Raw genomic sequence first — 20,176 nt, forward strand, 5'->3', positions numbered from 1 at the left:
GAGCTTATACATATGCATAGGCCTATATGAGTCCAAGTCTGAAAAAACCCTGAATTAAAATACTGCATATTACGCACCACAGAAAAACATACATAAAAAACGGATTTAAGATGTCTTTAATTAAACACATTATAGTAATTGTCTTTGAGTGTGGACTGTATTATTATGCATACTGGATGGACTGGTTACCTTCTGCTACACTCCAAAGTTTCTATTCATGAGTCTGGGAGAGAACTTATAGGGCTAGGCAATGCTGTTGGTTCATTGATTGTGCAGGGCGGCTGACAGAGTTAGCCTACAACAGTGAATTTGTATTTGATTTTGAATAGCCTAGTAATAGGGCATTTTTTATATTTTCATAATTAATAGGCTGACACATTACCTTTAGCTACAGAATATCTCACCACCGTGCGTTTCCATCTCTTCCTCTTTCTCCTTCATTACTTTCTCCAGCACGCAGAGAGAGGAGCTGTCAACAGTTTAATGAAATATGTTTCGTTGTGAAAACATGTTACTTTCGATGTTCCCGAACAGATTTGACTTGGTTTCCCAAATTAAGCACTTGGTAGCTGCAGGAACAGGGTTGGGGAGCCCATGGCACACAGGGTGGAATATCACCTGTCACACATCGAGAGGCTGGCTGCATGCTCCTCAAACAGTGGTTGATGCATGGAGTGAAATAACCAGACCGGAGTAGCCTACCTGAACTAACAGGCGGATGACATGTCTTTTTTTCTCCTGCCCCTGTTCCTGCCCATTTGATAATGGGCCATTCTAAATCCAAACTAATTTAACATATTAGTAAAGACAATATTACATTGAGAATAGTCTGATGGGTGATAATATGGTCACTTGATGACAGAACAGTGTGTGCTGCCTGAGGCAAGGAACAGAGCGAAAGCTTTTTTTGCGACTTTCTCAAATCATCAATAGCCTATAGTCGCATCATGCAGCCCATATATGTTTTGATTTCTAAGACATTCTAAGGTTTGTATCATTAACAACTAAAGTTGCCAAATAACTCAAAATCTAGCGTAGCCGGTAGGACCTGCTTCAAATTATCACTTTTGCGCTCAACATTCATTCAACCTTCATATGTGCACTCGCTCCATAATGGGAAAAAATCCTTTCTATTTTATTCAGCTAAGTTCAATTATATTCTTCTTACTATAAAATAATTTAATATAAAATAATGACACAGGACTTATAGGCATATCTTGTCTGCTAAATGAACAAGCCTACAGCCTATTGTTAAAATGTAAATGTTCCAAAGGCACGCATCAGCAGCTTGTATGTGTGGAGGCCTGGAGATGCTAAACGTGTTTATGTTTACTAACGGTCAATTACCATGAGCCCGGCAGTCTTTTGCATGACAATAACCAGCTGACAAAATGTAATGACCGCCACAGCCCTAGCTGTCACTGTCATTTGTCCACTCAAGCTTAACATTGCTGTCATCTATCGCCCACCAGGTGCCCTAAGAGAGTTCCTCAATGAGCTTGAGACCTTGATAATCTCATTTCCTGACAATGGCTCACTGCTCTTCGTACTGGGCGACTTCAACCTCCCGACATATGCCTTTGATTAATTTCTTTCCAACTCTTTCTTTCCCCTCCTTGCCTCTTTTGACTTCACCCTTTCTCAGTCTCGTCCCACTCACAAGGCAGGCAATACGCTTGACCTCATCTTTACTAGAGGCTGTTCTTTGACTAATCTCACGGAAACCCACCTCCAGGTCTCTGATCACTACTTTGTTTCCTTTTCTGTCTCCCTCTCCTCCAACCACTCAGCCCCTACTGAAATGGTCATGTGCAATCGTCGCTACTCAACTACTTTTCTCCTTCCCCGCTTCTGACACCCAGGTGGCGACACGCATCTCTGCGTGCCTGGCAGATATCTCAGCTTGGATGTCAGCCCACCACTTCAAGCTCAACCTCGACAAGACAGAGCTGCTCTTTCTCCTGGGGAAGGCCTGCCCGCTCCAAGACCTCTCCATCATGGTTGACAACTCCACGGTGTCACCCTCCCAGAGTGCAAAGAACCTTGGCGTGACCCTGGACAACATCCTTCTGTTCTCTGCAAACATCAAAGCAGTGACTCGCTCCTGCAGGTTCATGCTTGTGATGTCCCTCCCACTCTGTCTGCTGGGATCTCCTGTTTGGTAGTCTGCTTGTTGCAGGAGACCAGTGGACAGAGCTGGGAGGATCGTCAGCTGATGTGGCACACCTGGGCAGGTTTGGCCTGCAGGCTATAAAGGGTGGCAACATCAGCCAACACTCTCTCTCTTCCCTGACTGGCAGGCTGGCTTCCACCACCTTTTGGATTTCTGGTGTGTTTTCACCATACAACACGGTAAATGGAAAGTTATCCTGTGCTGTTGTCTGATACGCCCTCTCGTACTCATCTTATTGAGCATGATGTTGATGTTGGAGATGCTTAGCCAATAAGGCAGCGCTTCTACCGTGTTTTCCTGACAGGCGCAAGCACTTAGACGCAGAAGTCAAGTACATGTTGGATAACGATATTGCTGAATATTCTTGTTCCAGTTGGGCTTCCCCTTGTCTGTCAAGAAGCCTGATGCATCTTTTAGGCCATGCACAGACTATCTTAAAGTTAACAACATTACGAAGCCTGATTCCTTTCCTCTTTCTTGTATGGAGGATTGTGTTGATCAAGTGGGTTCTGTAAAATGTGAGCAAATTTGATCTTCTAAAAGGGTACTGGCAGGTCCCCTTGTCTCCTAGAGCAAGGGAGATTTGTGCTTTCATCACAACTTCTGGACTGTATTATTTTACAGTTATGCCTTTTGGTTTGCATAATGCACCTGCAACATTTCAGCGCCTCATGAACATTGTTTTCTCTGGTCTGGACGGATGTGCGGTGTACTTGGATGACGTGGTCATTTATAGTGACACCTGGTCTCAGCATGTGCAACCTATACAAGCACTGTTTGATAGGTTGGCTTAGGCACGTTTGCTAAGGCAACGGTCACTTATCTGGGCAAAGTGATTGGTCAGGGTGTGGTTTGCCCAGTACATAACAAAGTTGAAGCTGTTGAGCAGTGTCTGCCGCCCATGACTAAGAAGGAGCTTATGCGCTTTCATCGGTATGATTGGTTATTTTCGAAGCGTCTGTAAGAACGTCTCCTCAGTGGTAGCACCCCTGATCGACTTGCTTAAGGCTCAGGTTAAGTATATTTGGTCGGACAGATGTCAGCTGCGTTTGAGAATGTAAAGAAACTTGTGTTCTTCGCCAGTGCTTGTTGCCCCTTGTTTGAATGATCCGTTCATACTCCATGTAGAGGCTAGTAATGTAGGTGTTGGCGCTGTTCTGTTGCAGGCAGATGTCCAAGGGGGTGGACCATCTAATTAGTTACTTCTCTAAGAAGTTTAACTCGTACCAGCTCAATTATTCTGTGGTAGAGAAGGAAGAGATTGCGCTTCTTTGGGCTCTCCAACATTTTGATGTGTATGTTGGTACAGGTGGCACCTCTCTCGTGGTGTATACAGATCATAATCCCCTGACGTTTCTGCGGTCCTTGCAGAACCCTAATCAGAGGCTTAAGTGGTGGGCGCTGTTTTTGCAGCCATACAATTTGGACAGCCGCCATATTAAGAAAATGCCTTGTCCCGCGCCCTCATGCCATAGTTTTTTGTTATTGTTTTAGATAACTTGCCTGTCCTCTCCTGTCTCCCTCTTGCTTCCCTGGTTCTGTCTCTCTTTCTCTCCCTCTTAAAATGCTTCTTAGGATCCGAGGTTGCTGAGGTGGGAGAGGGATTTTTTTGTTGATTCTGTTTTGTTTTGTTTTGTTTTTGTTTCAGGTTTGTGGTGTAACCCCATTCTTAGGGGGGGGGGGTTACGTCCCTCCCACTCTGTCTGCTGGGATCTCCTGTTTGGTAGTCTGTTGTTGCAGGAGACCAGTGGGCAGAGCTGGGAGGATCGTCAGCTGATGTGCTACACCTGGGCAGGCTTGGCTTGCAGGCTATAAAGGGTGGCCACATCAGCCAACACTCTCTGTCTTCCCTGACTGGCAGGCTGGCTTCCACCCTCTCCACTCATTCATACACTACTGATCCTACAGACGTCCACAGCTTACGTTACGTTTTTGTATTTATTATTATTTAGTTTAATAAAAGTATTCCTTTTTACATTTAAGTCATGCGTGGTCTCCCTTTGTTGTTACGAACTATGAGCCAGGTCGTAACAATGCTCTACAACACCCGCAGAGTACGACCCTACCTCACACAGGAAGTGGCGCAGGTCCTAATCCAGGCACTTGTCATCTCCCGTCTGAACTACTGCAACTCGCTGTTGGCTGAGCTCCCTGCTTGTGCCATCAAACCCCTGCAACTTATCTTGAACGCTGCAGCCCGCCAGGTGTTCAACCTTCCCAAATTCTCCCATGTCACCCCGCTCCTCCGCACACTCCACTGGCTTCCAGTCAAAGCTCGCATCCACTACAAGACCGTAGTACTTGCCTACGGATAGGGCTGTTACGGTGACCGTATTACTGCCCTACCAGCGGTCACGAGTCATAACCGCAGTCAAATTCTCTTTGAGAAAACAGAGTTTTGATGGCCACTATTAAAAACAGGAGGATCCATTCAGCTTTCTATAGACTAGGCCTACTATATTTATTTCTCAACTTTCCTAATATTAAGCACATTGCTTTGCTTTACAACAGGAGTAGCCTACCTGGCTGGCATGAAAATGAACCGCGGGAAAAGCATCCTCCATTCGCTATTAAAATGCATAGGTTGATATGTATGTTTCGACAGCTGCATGATAATGGTCCAATCAAAACTAATTTCACACATACAGTACCAGTCAAAAGTTTGGACACACCTACTCATTCAAGGGTTTTTCTTTATTTGTACTATTTTCTACATTGTATAATAATAGTGAAGACATCAAAACTATGAATTAACACATATGGAATCATGTAGTAACCAAAAAAGTGTTAAACAAATCAAAATATATTTTCTATTTGAGATTCTTCAAATAGCCACCCTTTGCCTTTATGACAGCTTTACACACTCTTGACATTCTCTCAACTAGCTTCACCTGGAATGCTTGTCCAACAGTCTTGAAGGAGTTCCCACATATGCTGAGCACTTGTTGGCTGCTTTTCCTTCACTCTGCCGTCCGACTCATCCCAAACCATCTCAATTGGGTTGAGGTCGGGGGATTGTGGAGGCCATGTCATCTGATGCAGCACTCCATCACTCTCCTTCTTGGTAAAATAGCCCTTACACAGCCTGGAGGTGTGTTGGGTCATTGTCCTGTTGAAAAACAAATGATAGTCCCAATAAGCCCAAACCAGATGGGATGGCGTATCGCTGCAGAATGCTGTGGTAGCCATGCTGTTTAAGTGTGCCTTTAATTCTAAATAAATCACAGACAGTGTCACCAGCAAAGCACCCCCACACCATAACACCTCCTCCTCCATGCTTTACGGTGGGAACTACACATGCAGAGATCATCTGTTCACCCACACCGCGTCTCACAAAGACACGGCGGTTGGAACCCAAAATCTCAAATTTGGACAAATTTGGACAAATTAAACCGGTCTAATGTCCATTGCTCGTGTGTCTTGGCCCAAGCAGGTCTCTTCTTCTTATTGGTGTCCTTTAGTAGTGGTTTCTTTGCAGCAATTCGACCATGAAGGCCTGATTCACACAGTCCCCTCTGAACAGTTGATGTTGAGATGTGTCTGTGACTTGAACTCTGTGAACCATTTATTTGGGCTGAAATCTGATGTGCAGTTAACTCTAATGAACGTATCCTCTACAGCAGAGGTAACTCTGGGTCTTCCATTCCTGTGGCGGTCCTCATGAGAGCCCGTTTCATCATAGTACTTGATGGTTTTTGCGACTGCACTTGAAGAAACTTTCAAAGTTCTTGAAATGTTCCGTATTGACTGACCTTCATGTCTTAAAGTAATGATGGACTGTCGTTTCTCTTTGCTTATTTGAGCTGTTCTTGACATAATATGGACTTGGTCTTTTACCAAATAGGGCTATCTTCTGTATAACCCCCCTACCTTGTCACAACACAACTGATTGGCTCAAACGCATTAAGAAGGAAATAATTCCACAAATTAACTTTTAAGAAGGCACACCTGTTAATTGAAATGCACTCCAGGTGACTACCTCATGAAGCTGGTTGAGAGAATGCCAAGAGTGTGCAAAGCTGTCATCAAGGCAAAGGGTGGCTATTTGAAGAATCTCAAATATAAAATATATTTTGATTTGTTTAACACTTTTTTGATTACTACATGATTCCATATGTGTTATTTCATAGTTTTGATGTCTTCACTATTATTCTACACTGTAGAAAATAGTACAAATAAAGAAAAACCCTTGAATGAGTAGATGCGTCCAAACTTTTGACTGGTACTATATATTATTTATTTTTTGTAAAGACAAGATTAAATTGAGAACAGTCTGATGGGTGACAATATTATCATTTACATTTACATTTTTACATTTTTAGTCATTTAGCAGACGCTCTTATCCAGAGCGACTTACAGTTAGTGAATACATATTTTTTTTATACTGCCCCCCGTGGGAAACGAACCCACAACCCTGGCGTTGCAAACGCCATGCTCTATCAACTGAGCTACATCCCTGCCGGCCATTCCCTCCCCTACCCTGGACGACGCTGGGCCAATTGTGCGCCGCCCATGAGTCTCCCGGTCGCGGCCGGCGGCGACAGAGCCTGGATTCGAACCAGGATCTCTAGTGACACAGTTAGCACTGCGATGCAGTGCCTTAGACCACTGCGCCACTCAGGAGTATTCACTTGTGAATGATGTATTATCACTTGTGAATGATGCCCAACCTGTGCACTCTAAGGCAAGAAACAGCGCATTTGGAGGCGAAAGAGACGCACACCTGTTTAGGGGAGGTGCTGGCTAACGGAGTAGAACACTTGAAAAAGAAAAGGAGAGCCTCACACTCTAGGAGCTCAGATGCAATAATTTAATAACCTAATAACCAATGTTTCGACAGACAAGCTGTCTTCATGTCACGTTCGTTGAATGACGGGACAGACCAAGGCGCAGCGTGATATACGTACATGTTTATTCAACTTAATAAACACAACGACAAAACAATAAACGAAACGAAACGTGAAGTCCTAAGGTAGACACAACAAACCTTAACAAGATCCCACAACTAGACAGTGCCAATAGGCTGCCTAAGTATGGTCCCCAATCAGAGACAACGAGCGACAGCTGCCTCTGATTGGGAACCACACCGGCCAACATAGAACTATGCATACTAGATCACAAACATAGAAAATACAACAAGGAATATACACACCCTGACTCAACATATAAGTGTCCCCTGAGTCAGGGCGTGACAGTACCCCCCCCAAAGGTGCGGACTCCGACCGCACAACATAAACATAACAGGGTAGGGGCCAGGTGGGCATTCCGCCTCGGAGGCGGATCCGGCTCCGGGCGTGACGACCTCTTACTCTCTGCCTCCCTGTTGCGCCCCTGGTCTGGTCTGGAGCCGCTGACCGGAGCTGGACCAGGCACCGGTGGAGTGGACTGCTCAGGCTCCGGACTGGAGCCGCTGACTGGAGCTGGACTGGACCCCGGTGGAGCGGACTGCTCTGGCTCCGGAGTGGAGCCGCTGACCAGAGCTGGATCAGGCACCGGTGGAGCGGACTGCTCTGGCTCCGGAGTGGAACAGCTGATGGAACTGGATCAGGCACCGGTGGAGCGGACACGGGCCGTGCCGGACTGGACACACGCGCCACTGGTCTGGTGCGAGGAGCAGGCACGGGCCGGACCGGACTAGGAACACGCACCACTGGCTTGGTGCGAGGAGCAGGAACGGGCCGGGCCGGACTGGCGATGCGCACCACTGGCTTGGTGCGAGGAGCAGGGACGGGCCGGGCCGGGCTGGCGACGCGCACCACTGGCTTGGTGCGAGGAGCAGGAACAGGCCGGGCCGGGCTGGCGACGCGCACCACTGGCTTGGTGCGAGGAGCAGGAACAGGCCGGGCCGGACTAGGAACACGCACCACTGGCTTGGTGCGAGGAGCAGGAACGGGCCGGGCCGGACTGGCGACGCGCACCACTGGCTTGGTGCGAGGAGCAGGCACGGGCCGGACCGGACTAGGAACACGCACCACTGGCTTGGTGCGAGGAGCAGGAACGGGCCGGGCCGGACTGGCGACGCGCACCACTGGCTTGGTGCGAGGAGCAGGAACGGGCCGGGCCGGGCTGGCGACGCGCACCACTGGCTTGGTGCGAGGAGCAGGAACGGGCCGGGCCGGGCTGGCGACGTGCACCACTGGCTTGGTGCGAGGAGCAGGAACGGGCCGGGCCGAGCTGGCGACGCGCACCACTGGCTTGGTGCGAGGAGCAGGAACGGGCCGGGCTGGCGACGCGCCTCACTGGCTTGGTGCGAGGAGCAGGAACGGGCCGGGCCGGGCTGGCGACGCGCACCACTGGCTTGGTGCGAGGAGCAGGAACGGGCCGGGCCGGGCTGGCGACGCGCACCACTGGCTTGGTGCGAGGAGCAGGAACGGGCCGGGCCGGGCCGGACTGGCGACGCGCACCACAGGCTTGGTGCGAGGAGCAGGAACGGGCCGGGCCGGACTGGCGACGCGCACCACAGGCTTGGTGCGAGGAGCAGGAACGGGCCGGGCCGGACTGGCGACGCGCACCACAGGCTTGGTGCGAGGAGCAGGAACGGGCCGGGCCGGGCTGGCGACGCGCACCACTGGCTTGGTGCGAGGAGCAGGAACGGGCCGGGCCGGACTGGGAACACGCACCACTGGCTTGGTGCGGGGAGCAGGAACGGGTTTCTCCTCTCCTACCCGGGCTTCCTCCTTCATCGCCTTCCGATAACGGACGGCCTCCTCCTCTGTAATTCTCCCCCAACCGAGGAGGACATCTACTAATGTTACCTCCTGTTGAGTCCCAGGCGTTTGCTCCTTCTCGGCACGCTGCTTGGTCCTTGTTTGGTGGGATCTTCTGTCACGTTCATTGAATGACGGGACAGACCAAGGCGCAGCGTGATATACGTACATGTTTATTCAACTTAATAAACACAACGACAAAACAATAAACGAAACGAAACGTGAAGTCCTAAGGTAGACACAACAAACCTTAACCGGAACAAGATCCCACAACTAGACAGTGCCAATAGGCTGCCTAAGTATGGTCCCCAATCAGAGACAACGAGCGACAGCTCCCTCTGATTGGGAACCACACCGGCCAACATAGAACTATACATACTAGATCACAAACATAGAAAATACAACAAGGAATATACACACCCTGACTCAACATATAAGCGTCCCCTGAGTCAGGGCGTGACACTTCATCAGGGTATAATGACAAACACTGCGGGTCACTAATTGATATAGTGTCAAAGGACACACACAGGTGTCTGTAATCATGGCCGGGTGTGGCCTGATATCATTGGTTAATTCACAGATAAACAGAACATACAAAAAACATGAATGGATAGCATAAAATCATAGATACAACTTGGCTACATAGGCCCACAAACATTTACAATGAATAGCAAAGTCACAAGAATCACAAGAATGGCTTCAAATCAAAGTCTACGTTGAGACCGAAGGGAGCAAGGGTCTTTAAATTAAAGATCCAGGCAGCCTCACGTTTTAACAATAAGTTGTCGAGGTCACCCCCTCTCCTAGGGAGGGTGACATGTTCGATGCCGATATAACGTAGGGACGAAATCGAGTGGTTCGCTTCCGAAAAGTGGGCCGCGACTGGGTATGCCGAGTTTTTGCACCTAATGGTGCTACGATGCTCCGAGATTCGTACTTTCAAAAGAAACAGCACATGCATTTTTTGTGCAACTTTGTCAAATCATAGTCGCACACCTCATGTAGCCTAGCCCAAATATTCACCAAAAAATGCACCTTTATAATAAAGCATTCCATACATAATCGCATTTGAAGACTTATACAGTTGAAGTCAGAAGTTTACATACAGTCATTAAAACTCGTTTTTCAACCACTCCACAAATTTCTTGTTAACAAATTATAATTTTGGCAAGTCGGTTAGGACATCTACTTTGTGCATGACACAAGTAATTTTTCCAACAATTGTTTACAGACAGATTATTTCACTTATAATTCACTGTATCACAATTCCAGTGGGTCAGAAGTTTACATAAACTAAGTTGACTGTGCCTTTAAACAGCTTGGAAAATTCCAGAAAATTATGTCATGGCTTTAGAAGCTTCTGATAGGCTAATTGACATCATTTGAGTCAATTGGAGGTGTACCTGTGGATGTATTTCAAGGCCTACCTTCAAACTTAGTGCCTCCACAAGTCTGGTTCATTTTCCAAACGCCTGAAGGTACCACGTTCATCTGTACAAACAATAGTACGCAAGTATAAACACCATGGGACCACGCAGCCGTCATACCGCTCAGGAAGGAGACACGTTATGTCTCCTAGAGATGAACGTACTTTGGTGTGATCCCAGAACAACAGCAAAGGACCTTGTGAAGATGCTGGAGGAAACAGGTACAAAAGTATCTATATCCACAGTAAAACAAGTCCTATATCGACATAACCTGAAAGGCCGCTCTGCAAGGAAGAAGCCACTGCTTCAAAACCACCATAAAAAAGCCAGACTACGGTTTGCAACTGCACATGGAGACAAAGATCGTACTTTTTGGAGAAATGTCCTCTGGTCTGATGAAACAAAAATAGAACTGTTTGGCCATAATGACCATCGTTATGTTTGGAGGAAAAAGGGGTAGGCTTGCAAGCCGAAGAACATCATCTCAACCGTGAAGCACGGTGGTGGCAGCATCATGCTGTGGGGGTGCTTTGCTGCAGGAGGAATGGGACAAAATTCACCCAATTTATTGTGGGAAGCTTGTGGAAGGCTACCTGAAAAGTTAAACAATTTAAAGGCAATGCTACCAAATACTAATTGAGTGTATGTAAACTTCTGACCCATTGGGAATGTGATGAAAGAAATAAAAGCTGAAATAAATCATTCTCTCTACTATTATTCTGACATTTCACATTCTTAAAATAAAGTGGTGATCCTAATCTAAGATAGACTACTATTCATAATGTGATGATTAGATTGGATAGTCATTGCAAAAAAGACAGTTCAATGCATGGCTGAGCGCGTATAGCATTGAGTAGGCCTAGGCTATAGGCTATATCCGATACGTCTCTTCTTTCTTCGCATGGGAAAAATGTGGCCTTTTATAAACACAAAGTTGAGAAATAAGTATAGTAGGCCTAGCCTATAGAAACCTGATGGGGTCCTCCTGTTTTTAATAGTAGCCATCAAAACTCTGTTTTCTCACGCAATTGCATAGCCTATAGAAATGTTGCGCAACATGAGCTCATGGGCTCTCACGAAGTGTTTGATTAGATTTTTTGTTGGTTAAATCTCCTGGTGTTGGCATCCCCTACCTACATTATGTTTTCACCATCTTTTCGTGCATGGCACACACACACGCAGATACGCAGCCACTCATGCATACACACACTTGCAGCAGAATATTTTTTAAGTAGCCTACTCTGCTGACACTGACAAACAGATCAATAAAAACGACGTTGCCCATATAGGGCTACGAGAAGGGGAGACACAAAAAGAATATGTCACCCATCTAAACTGGAGGAGGAAATTATTGTCCAAAAACAAACTTTTAAGTAGCATTGACCCAACAATGATAAATAGTGAATATGCGCAGTACGCACTCACTCGGGATATTGCCGATGCTCTCCGCTGGTGCCAGTAATTAATTGTTCGCTCAATTAAGTTGAGAATTTTGATAACTAAGAGACAGATTATGCTTTTCAGTGTCTTATCTTTACAGCAATAACCATTTGCTTTCCAAACTATGTTTTCCCGCGATTGTATTTGAAATATTGCGATATGCCTGGCTTGGCCTTTCTACTTTTCAGACAGTCGCAACTCAACAATAAGCTAATGATCCTCTGTGGAAAAATCATGCTTTAGTAGCCTATTTTGAATTATTGTATTTATTTCTGTATAGACAGGAATAGGCTAATTAGGCTATATCATTTTGGCAATTTAATTCAATTTACTTTAGGGAAAGCTTAGCTTCCCCTAGCCTTATGGACGCTTCGCCTATGCTAGCATATTAAAAATGTAACCGCAAGTAACCTCCATTCGCTATTTGAGAGCAGGCTACGGATGCTGTTTTTTTTTTATAAAGAAAAAATTATTCCACACATATATTAGTATGTGAAGACCAGATTAAATTAAGAATAGTCTGATGGGTGACAATATTATCAAGTGCTTGTCAAATTGTGAATGAGAGACTGATGAAGTGTGTCCAGCCTGCGCAAGAAACAGAGCAGAGCTCATGCCTTTCATGCAACTTTTTTCAAATCATCATTAGAGTCGCAATCATGCAGCATTAGAATGTATTAAAAATCTAAACATATAGCCTAACATTGTGACTCACAACTACAGTTGCATAAATAACTCTAAATTAAGCATATAGGAGGTCCTGTTTCTTCGTTAACCTTTCAACACAGAATAGCCACATGTGCGTACTCCCTCTGAAATAGTTTGGGGAAAATATCCTTTCTATTTTATTCAGCTATGTTCAATTGTATTCTTCATACTATAAAATAATATACAATTATGCCACGGAAGACCTCCCGAGTGGCGCAGCGGTCTAAGGCACTGCATCACAGTGTTGCGGAGTCACTACAGCCTGGGGTTCGATCCCAGGCTGTGTCACAACTGGTCGTGACCGGGAATCCCATAGGGCGGCGCACAATTGGCCCAACGTTGTCCAGGTTAGGGGAGGGTTTGGCCAGGGGGGCTTTACTTGGCTCATCGTGCTCTAGCGACTCCTTGTGGCGGGCCGGGCGCCTGCAGGCTGACTTCGGTCGTCAGTTGAACATTGTTTCCTCCGACACATTGGTGTAGCTGGCTTCCGGGTTTAAGCAAGCGGGTGTTAAGAAGCGCGGCTTGGCAGGTCATGTTTCAGAGGACGCATGACTTGACCTTCGCCTCTCCTGAGCCCGTTAGGGAGTTGCAGCGATGAGACAAGATCGTAATCACGAAATTGGGGAGAAAAGGGTGGTACATTTTTGGGGCAAAATTATAATGCCACGGAATTCTAAGCAAATCTTGTCTGCTAAATGAACTAGCATTATGGCATAGCCAGATCAGGGCCTAACATAAGGACAACTCAGAATATGCTATTATGTTCTTCTGCAATAGGCGAAACTTTCTTCATATCTTGTTTCTTTAGACCTGTCTAAAATAAATAATGGATTTTATTGGTGTAGGCTATATTAAATAGATTCATAAAACTTTTTTTAATGTAGATGTTCCAAAGGTCTGCATCAGTGGCTTGTAGGCTATACGTGATAGCCAGGAGATGCTAAATGTGTTAATGTTCATTAATGGTCAATTACCATGAGAACGGCAGTTATTTGCATGACAATCACAAGAAAACAAAATGTCATGACCGCCACGGCCTTACCTATGGAGCAGCAAGAGGAACTGCCCCTCCCTACCTTCAGGCTCTGCTCAAACCCTACACCCCAAACCGAGTACTCCGTTCTGCCACCTCTGGTCTCTTGGCCCTCCCACCTCTACGGGAGGGACGGCTCCCGCACAGCCCAGTTCAAGCTCTTCTCTGTCCTGGCACCCCAATAGTGGAACCAGCTTCCCCCTGAAGCTAGGACAGCAGAGTTCCTGGCCAACATCTGAAACCCTACCTCTTCAAAGAGTGTCTTAAATCATCTATTTTCCCTCTTACTACCTCTGACTTTGCTGATAGCTACTTTACTGAAGAAAAATGTCCTTACTATGACTGAGATAGATATGTGATTGTCCCACCTACTGTAGTTATCTTAAGATGAATGCACTTTACTGTGTGGTCCTCTGTAGCTCAGCTGGTAGAGCACGGCGCTTGTAACGCCAAGGTAGTGGGTTCGATCCCCGGGACCACCCACACACAAACATTTATGCACGCATGACTGTAAGTCGCTTTGGATAAAAGCGTCTGCTAAATGGCAGATTATTATTATTATTAAGTCGCTCTGGATAAGAGAGTCTGTTAAATGACTAAAATGTAAATGTTAATGTAAATTTATCAGCCAAAACATGACACCCACCCTGTATTAAAGAGCACAACACAAAAACCGTAGATAATGTAAAATAGGGTCTAAGCTACAACATATGCGAATATGAAAAAACTATTTAGATAATTGACGTTTAAGGTAAAAAAAAGGACATCATTTGTATTAAATAACATTTATTTCCAGAAATTATAAAATAGTTTGACAACCCTGTTTGTAAGCTTTAAAATTATATCAATCTCAACCGTTTATCTTTTCCAGTGATGAAAGCAAGGATGGTGGAGTATGCAAAATGTGTCTTTGAGCACCTTTATCTCTTGAATGTTTTGGCATTCAGGTCCGGAAAAAAAACTGTCTGAGGACTTCTACAATGGGCAAATATGTATGGAAGGTTTCGTTCAAATCAAAAGGGGTACTGTCAAAAAGTGATTGAATTCATATGGATTTACCATTCAACAAGAAGTGGAAGAGGAGGGGAGGGAGGAAAAGAGGAGAGAGATAAATGAGAGGAGAGGATAGAAAGGACGGAGCAGTCTCACCTTGCACTCTCCGTTCACACAGACATCCAGAGAGTCGTCTCGACATGGGGTCCCGTCCACCACAGCCGGTGCACGCTCTGTGTAGAAGTTATATCCCTCCGCCAGGCAGTTCAGAGAGCAGGACTTCACTCCACCTGGTCAACAGAGCAGCACAGAGAAGAGGAACATGAGACAATAGATCAATACAAGCAAACACTAACAGATCCCTCATTCAATTTAGATTTCTGAGGTAAGCCCAAGTGGGACTCGAACCCACATCCTTATGTCTGTCAGTCCAATATCTAAGCCATTACAAAAATATATTTACAAGATCCCATGTGTTTTGACAAGGACTTGACAATACCATAAGAAATAAGTCAGAGGTTATTAAGAGCTGTACGTTTCTTTAGGTGTCGTGTAATACTCTTGGTAAACAACACATAGCCTGACTAAGAGCTAGATTGAGTTGACCAGAGAAGCAGCTGTGGAGGTCCTCTATAGGATCCCATCTGCAGCAGCCAGCAGAGACAACAACACCAGACTCAGCCTTTTATATGACACACACACTGGCTTTCACATCATTTCATTGCTGAAAAACTTACGCAACGTGTTTGTATGCTACTCTGCTGCTGCGTCGTGTTTACAACATTACGTAACATTAACACCAACACAAATAAAATTGTTTTTTTAGCACTTCCAGCAGTGAGGCCTGATGCCTCTTGTTGGGTGAAGCACAATACATGAATCCAGCTGTTCACCTTCATTACTGAGAAACACCACGGGCTGCTCTAATGTGTCTGATGGCCACGCATGGTATTTTAATGAGCTTTTGGGTTTTATGTTCGATGCAGTTAGTTTGTTCTCCCACGGCTGTAAGGACTCGGGCGCCAAAGGCAGACAGAGAGGAGAGGGGGAGGTAGAGGGGGTCTACAGGGGGGAGAGCACAGTTTGGATTGTTAACATCAAGAGAACAAGCAGCTGAATGTGATTAAGTCCCCCCCCACCACACACACACACACACACAACCCCTTTGTCCCCTCTGCCCCCTCTGTGTCGGTCACCCCTCCACCACTTAAGGCCTAGGACTGATGAGAGCTGTGGGTTCTGAGGTGTCAAAAGCTCACAACAAAAAAACAGAGGGAGCTAACAGAAATAGTGCATCTCTCAGCAGATTCCCTGTGAAAGTGGATATGTGGTTATCCTGCAGACTAGCACAAAAACGGACAGAGAGAGAGGAAAGAGAGAGGGAGAGAGGGGGGAGGGGTTATTTGTGCACTGACAGGTGCTCTCATTTATGCCATATTACCGAGAATGCCAGCGACCACACTGAGCTCTCTTGCTGGCTGACAAGGCCAATCAATGTCTCAGCACGGAAACACCACCACACCTGCTCACACATACACACACAACACACATAAACACAATACACAACATAACGCAACGCAACGCAACACAACACAACACAACACAACACAACACAACACAACACAACACAACCACACCCATGGTCTCACTTTACTCACCACCACCACCCTTTAGTCAGCCCAGTTTCCGTGCTTTATAACCTGTCCAGGCTCTGGTCATGTGAGAGCAGGAATAAGGTGCTAATCATGCCCTAATACCCTGGCAGCCAGGACCAGGACCAGGAAGCAGACTTTCCACTAATTCTCCTAGGAAGCCTCTCTCTCTCAGCCAGGGTGTCATAGCCCACCACAGCCCCCCCAACTCCCTGCACTGTAACCCCCCTGCGGACTGGGTGAGCAGCCGTGTACAAACATATCAAGTCATCTAATACTGCCACGGCTGTGCACTAGCCAAATATACCCATTTCCAGCTAGTTCCACTGTTTGAAAAGTTCACTTTGGGCTCTGTTTGTGCTGGCACCACAGATACAGGTACAGTATGTGCTGCCTGCGAGGCTAGCAGACGAGAAAGTGGTGGGATGATGGAAAACTCTAACTCCCATGGTGCTGTGCTTTGGCAGGCCTGCTTCCAGTCTGAAGCGAAACGGGTTTGGAGGCTGGATGGATGGATGGATGGGGGCTGACTGACTTGGGGGGCCTGCTGGAGGAAGGCTGCCTGCGAAGGTTGTTGGACTGAGCGCAACAATGTGGATGGCGCATGCCTCTGAAAAAATAAATATGACTGCTAAAACGCTGCATGCTTTTTTAAATGAACTGTCCTTGGCTGTCTGAGCCAAGCCCGACAGCCTGCAAGAGGTGTCAGAGTACAGGACAGAGAGAAGGAGAGGGAGGGAGACAGCAGAGACCAGAGAGGAAATTAGCAAGAGAGGGAGAAAGAAAGAGGAATGGAGAGTGAGAAAGAAAGAGAAATGGAGAGTGAAGGAGTGAGTGAGTGAGGGGAGAGAAGGGGACTGGGATGTGTGATCTGGCCCTAACGCAGGGCAGACCATGGCACAGCTCCTATTTTAACAGCTGCAAGGGATTTCCATTGTAAAATCAGCTGACTTGATGAAAGGAGCACTTGTTGCCTGGAGTTGGAGAGGGCCCCTCTGTAAGCCATTATGTTATTGGACTGGTAGATTAAAGGCAGTTATGTCGTCAAAAGTATTTATCTTTTGCGTCCAGTGCAGCGCTCATCAAGCACAGGAATTCTAGCTGGGGATTCTGGGAGAAGACTTTCCAGGGCAAGCATATGGGAGCCAGACAGTAAACTTTCTGCAGCTTTCCCCTCTCCTCTCCTCCTCTCTCGCTTCTCCTCTCTTATTTTCTGCTCTCCCCTCTTCCCTTTCTGGGCCCACGGTCTGGCAGCACTCTACTGCTCAGCTCTCCCCATCTGCTGCTGCACTATTCTCTCTCTGTAAACTCACAGGTGTGTCTGCTCTAATATCAGCTTTCTCCATATCTACAGACTGTCTACAGACGTTTTCAGTCTACTGTGGAGGGGGGGGGGGGGGTACACACACTTACTGTACCCACCTCCCCTGTAGGGTTTCCAGGTGTAGAATTTCCCCCGGAAAGGAACGTTGTCGAAGTCGGAGCACTGAATCTCCCGAAAATCCTGAGAGCCTGCAGGGCACTCCTAAAACAGACACACACAGAGGGGCACAGAACAGCTCTATGTCAGTCAAATCCCAGGCCTCTCAACATCAGAAACCCAGTATATCCCCTCCCTTGTCTCTCTCGCTGCCAGCAGTCATTTACAGTAAGACTGAACTCACAGTAGCCTCTACACTACACCATGTACACACACACACACACAGTGAGGGCTTTAGTTTGGGGCTGGGTAGGCTGCTGTTAATTAGGTCAGTCTGAGAGCTGAAGATCTGAGTTGAGAGCTGGGCATAGCCAGGATGAGTATGTGATGGTACTGTAGGCCTTTCAGAGAGAGCTGCTGCTCCGTTCCGCTCCGCTCCGCTCTGCTCCACCACTCACGTCAATATTGCACGATCTGAAGCGCTTCCTCTCTCCCAGACAATACTTTCCACCAATGGTTGGCCTGGAACCAGAAAAGCAGAGGCGAAACACATCTGAGTGCAATTGAACAACAACTCCCCAATGACACTGGGTTCTATTCTCCTCCCGCCTGGCTGGCTGGGCTCTACCACCCTGTTTCAATCTCTGACAGTCTGTCTTTTTATTACTCAGCTATCCAAGCCAATGAGACTCCTCAGTAGAAACACTGTCTGTGTTAAAACTTTATTACGGCTGTCGTTGTTGCACGTGGGTGATTATAATGGGATGTTAAAATGATTGGTGGTAGACTGATGTCTCTCATCCCCAACAAACAGTTGTGCTTGGAAGTTAGGAAGAGCCAGCCAGATACAATCCTATGACTTTACAGTCCTACAGTGGCTGGGAATTCAATGGCAAATCCTTATAGACAGAGTTGAGATCCACATCACCCTCCATCTGCAGCACCACTCACCTGGGGCTGTCACAGTGGCGGATGGAGGAGGACACTCCTCCCCCACAGGTACGGCTGCACTCCTCCCAGGGGGTCCAGAGACCCCAGCCGCCGTCCACCCCCTCTGGCTGGGTCCCGTAGACCACACACACCCTCTTATAGCACCACTGAAACACACACACAGGGGAGGGACAAGCTTTGGAACTACTGATTTTTGTCATTTGCACACCAAACACCCCCATTTCTGCTGGTAATGGAACATCCCAGTGCTTACTCCTTTCTCTATGGTATTGGTTTGACAGATGGTTCCTTCGGCGGCGGGTATGCTGCTGGTGATGCAGCGGTTGCTTTTGCTCATGCACCACAGCTCGCTGCAGACTTCCTGCAGGCACAGAGAGAGCTGTCAGAGTGTGTCCATTTCAGCCCATTTAGAGACAACAGGCACTGATGAGCCCAACCAAGAGGGCTCACTGACCCGGTGCAGACGGCACCAGCGGTTGGTTCAACTACCACTGGTCTCTGTGGTGCTAATGTATTTAAGACTTATGCCGTTGTATTTTATTGTATACATATGCTCTGACTACATAGTATCAATGATAATGACACTATAAAGTGCTATTTTGTTCCAGATGTCCGTTCACTCAGCTGTCGGGCCAATAAAATAGACTGTCTAATAAAATAAAGGTAGCACAAGACTTCTTCATTAATTCTTCACACATGGGGCCAAAATCCTGGGACTGGTTAAAAAATGGGAAAAAAAACTCTAGCTGGGACACAAATAAATATCAGTCAAAATCCAGTCGCTACTCTGTCTGCCATCATGATGCCCTGATCAGAGTGGGCAGAGAGCCAGAGATATGCCAGAGAGGAGTGGAAAGCTGGCCTACAGATGGAGAGGAGAGCGCGCCTACAGATAGAGAGGAGAGCTGGCCTACAGATGGAGAGGAGAGCTGGCCTACAGATGGAGAGAGCGCGCCTACAGATAGAGAGGAGAGCTGGACTACAGATGGAGAGGAGAGCTGGCCTACAGATGGAGAGGAGAGTGCGCCTACAGATAGAGAGGAGAGCTGGACTACAGATAGAGAGGAGAGCTGGACTACAGATAGAGAGGAGAGCTGGCCTACAGATGGAGAGGAGAGCTGGCCCGCAGATGGAGAGGAGAGCGCGCCTACAGATAGAGAGGAGAGCTGGACTACAGATGGAAAAGAGAGCACGCCTACATTTTAGTCATTTAGCAGATGCTCTTATCCAGAGCAACTTACAGTTAGTGGTACATTATTATTTGTATTTTTATTATTCATACTGGACCCGTGGGAATCGAACCCACAACCCTGGCGTTGCAAACACCATGCTCAACCAACTGAGCTACATCCCTGCCGGCCTTTCCCTCCCCTACCCTGGGCCAATTGTGCGCCACCCCATGGGTCTCCCAGTCACAGCCAGGATTCGAACCAGGATCTCTAATAGCACATTTTTATTATTCATACTGGACCCCCGTGGGAATCGAACCCACAACCCTGGTGTTGCAAACGCCATGCTCTACCAACTGAGCTACATCCCTGCCGGCCTTTCCCTCCCCTTACTGGACCAATTGTGCACCACCCAATGGGTCTCCCAGTCGCGGGCTGGCTACGACAGAGCCTGGATTCGAACCAGGATATCTAGTGGCGATGCAGTACCTTAGACCACTGCG

At 47.0% G+C, this 20,176-nt stretch overlaps 1 protein-coding gene across 1 annotated transcript in view; it reads right to left on the bottom strand.

The window, feature by feature from the left end:
• LOC311148920 (A disintegrin and metalloproteinase with thrombospondin motifs 10-like) overlaps window positions 1–20,176 on the bottom strand; it is a 63,967-nt gene that overhangs the window by 21,586 nt on the left and 22,205 nt on the right. The window contains exons 12-16 of the mRNA XM_084185945.1: window positions 18,758–18,865; window positions 18,505–18,650; window positions 18,012–18,075; window positions 17,556–17,658; window positions 14,638–14,771 (exon numbers count right to left, since the gene is read on the bottom strand). Coding sequence (XP_084042071.1) covers window positions 14,638–14,771; window positions 17,556–17,658; window positions 18,012–18,075; window positions 18,505–18,650; window positions 18,758–18,865 — 555 coding nt within the window. The remainder of the gene's footprint in view (window positions 1–14,637; window positions 14,772–17,555; window positions 17,659–18,011; window positions 18,076–18,504; window positions 18,651–18,757; window positions 18,866–20,176) is intronic.

This window comes from Coregonus lavaretus (genome assembly GCF_964263955.1).
Source record: "Coregonus lavaretus genome assembly, chromosome: 21".
Classification (NCBI taxonomy): Eukaryota; Metazoa; Chordata; class Actinopteri; order Salmoniformes; family Salmonidae; genus Coregonus; species Coregonus lavaretus.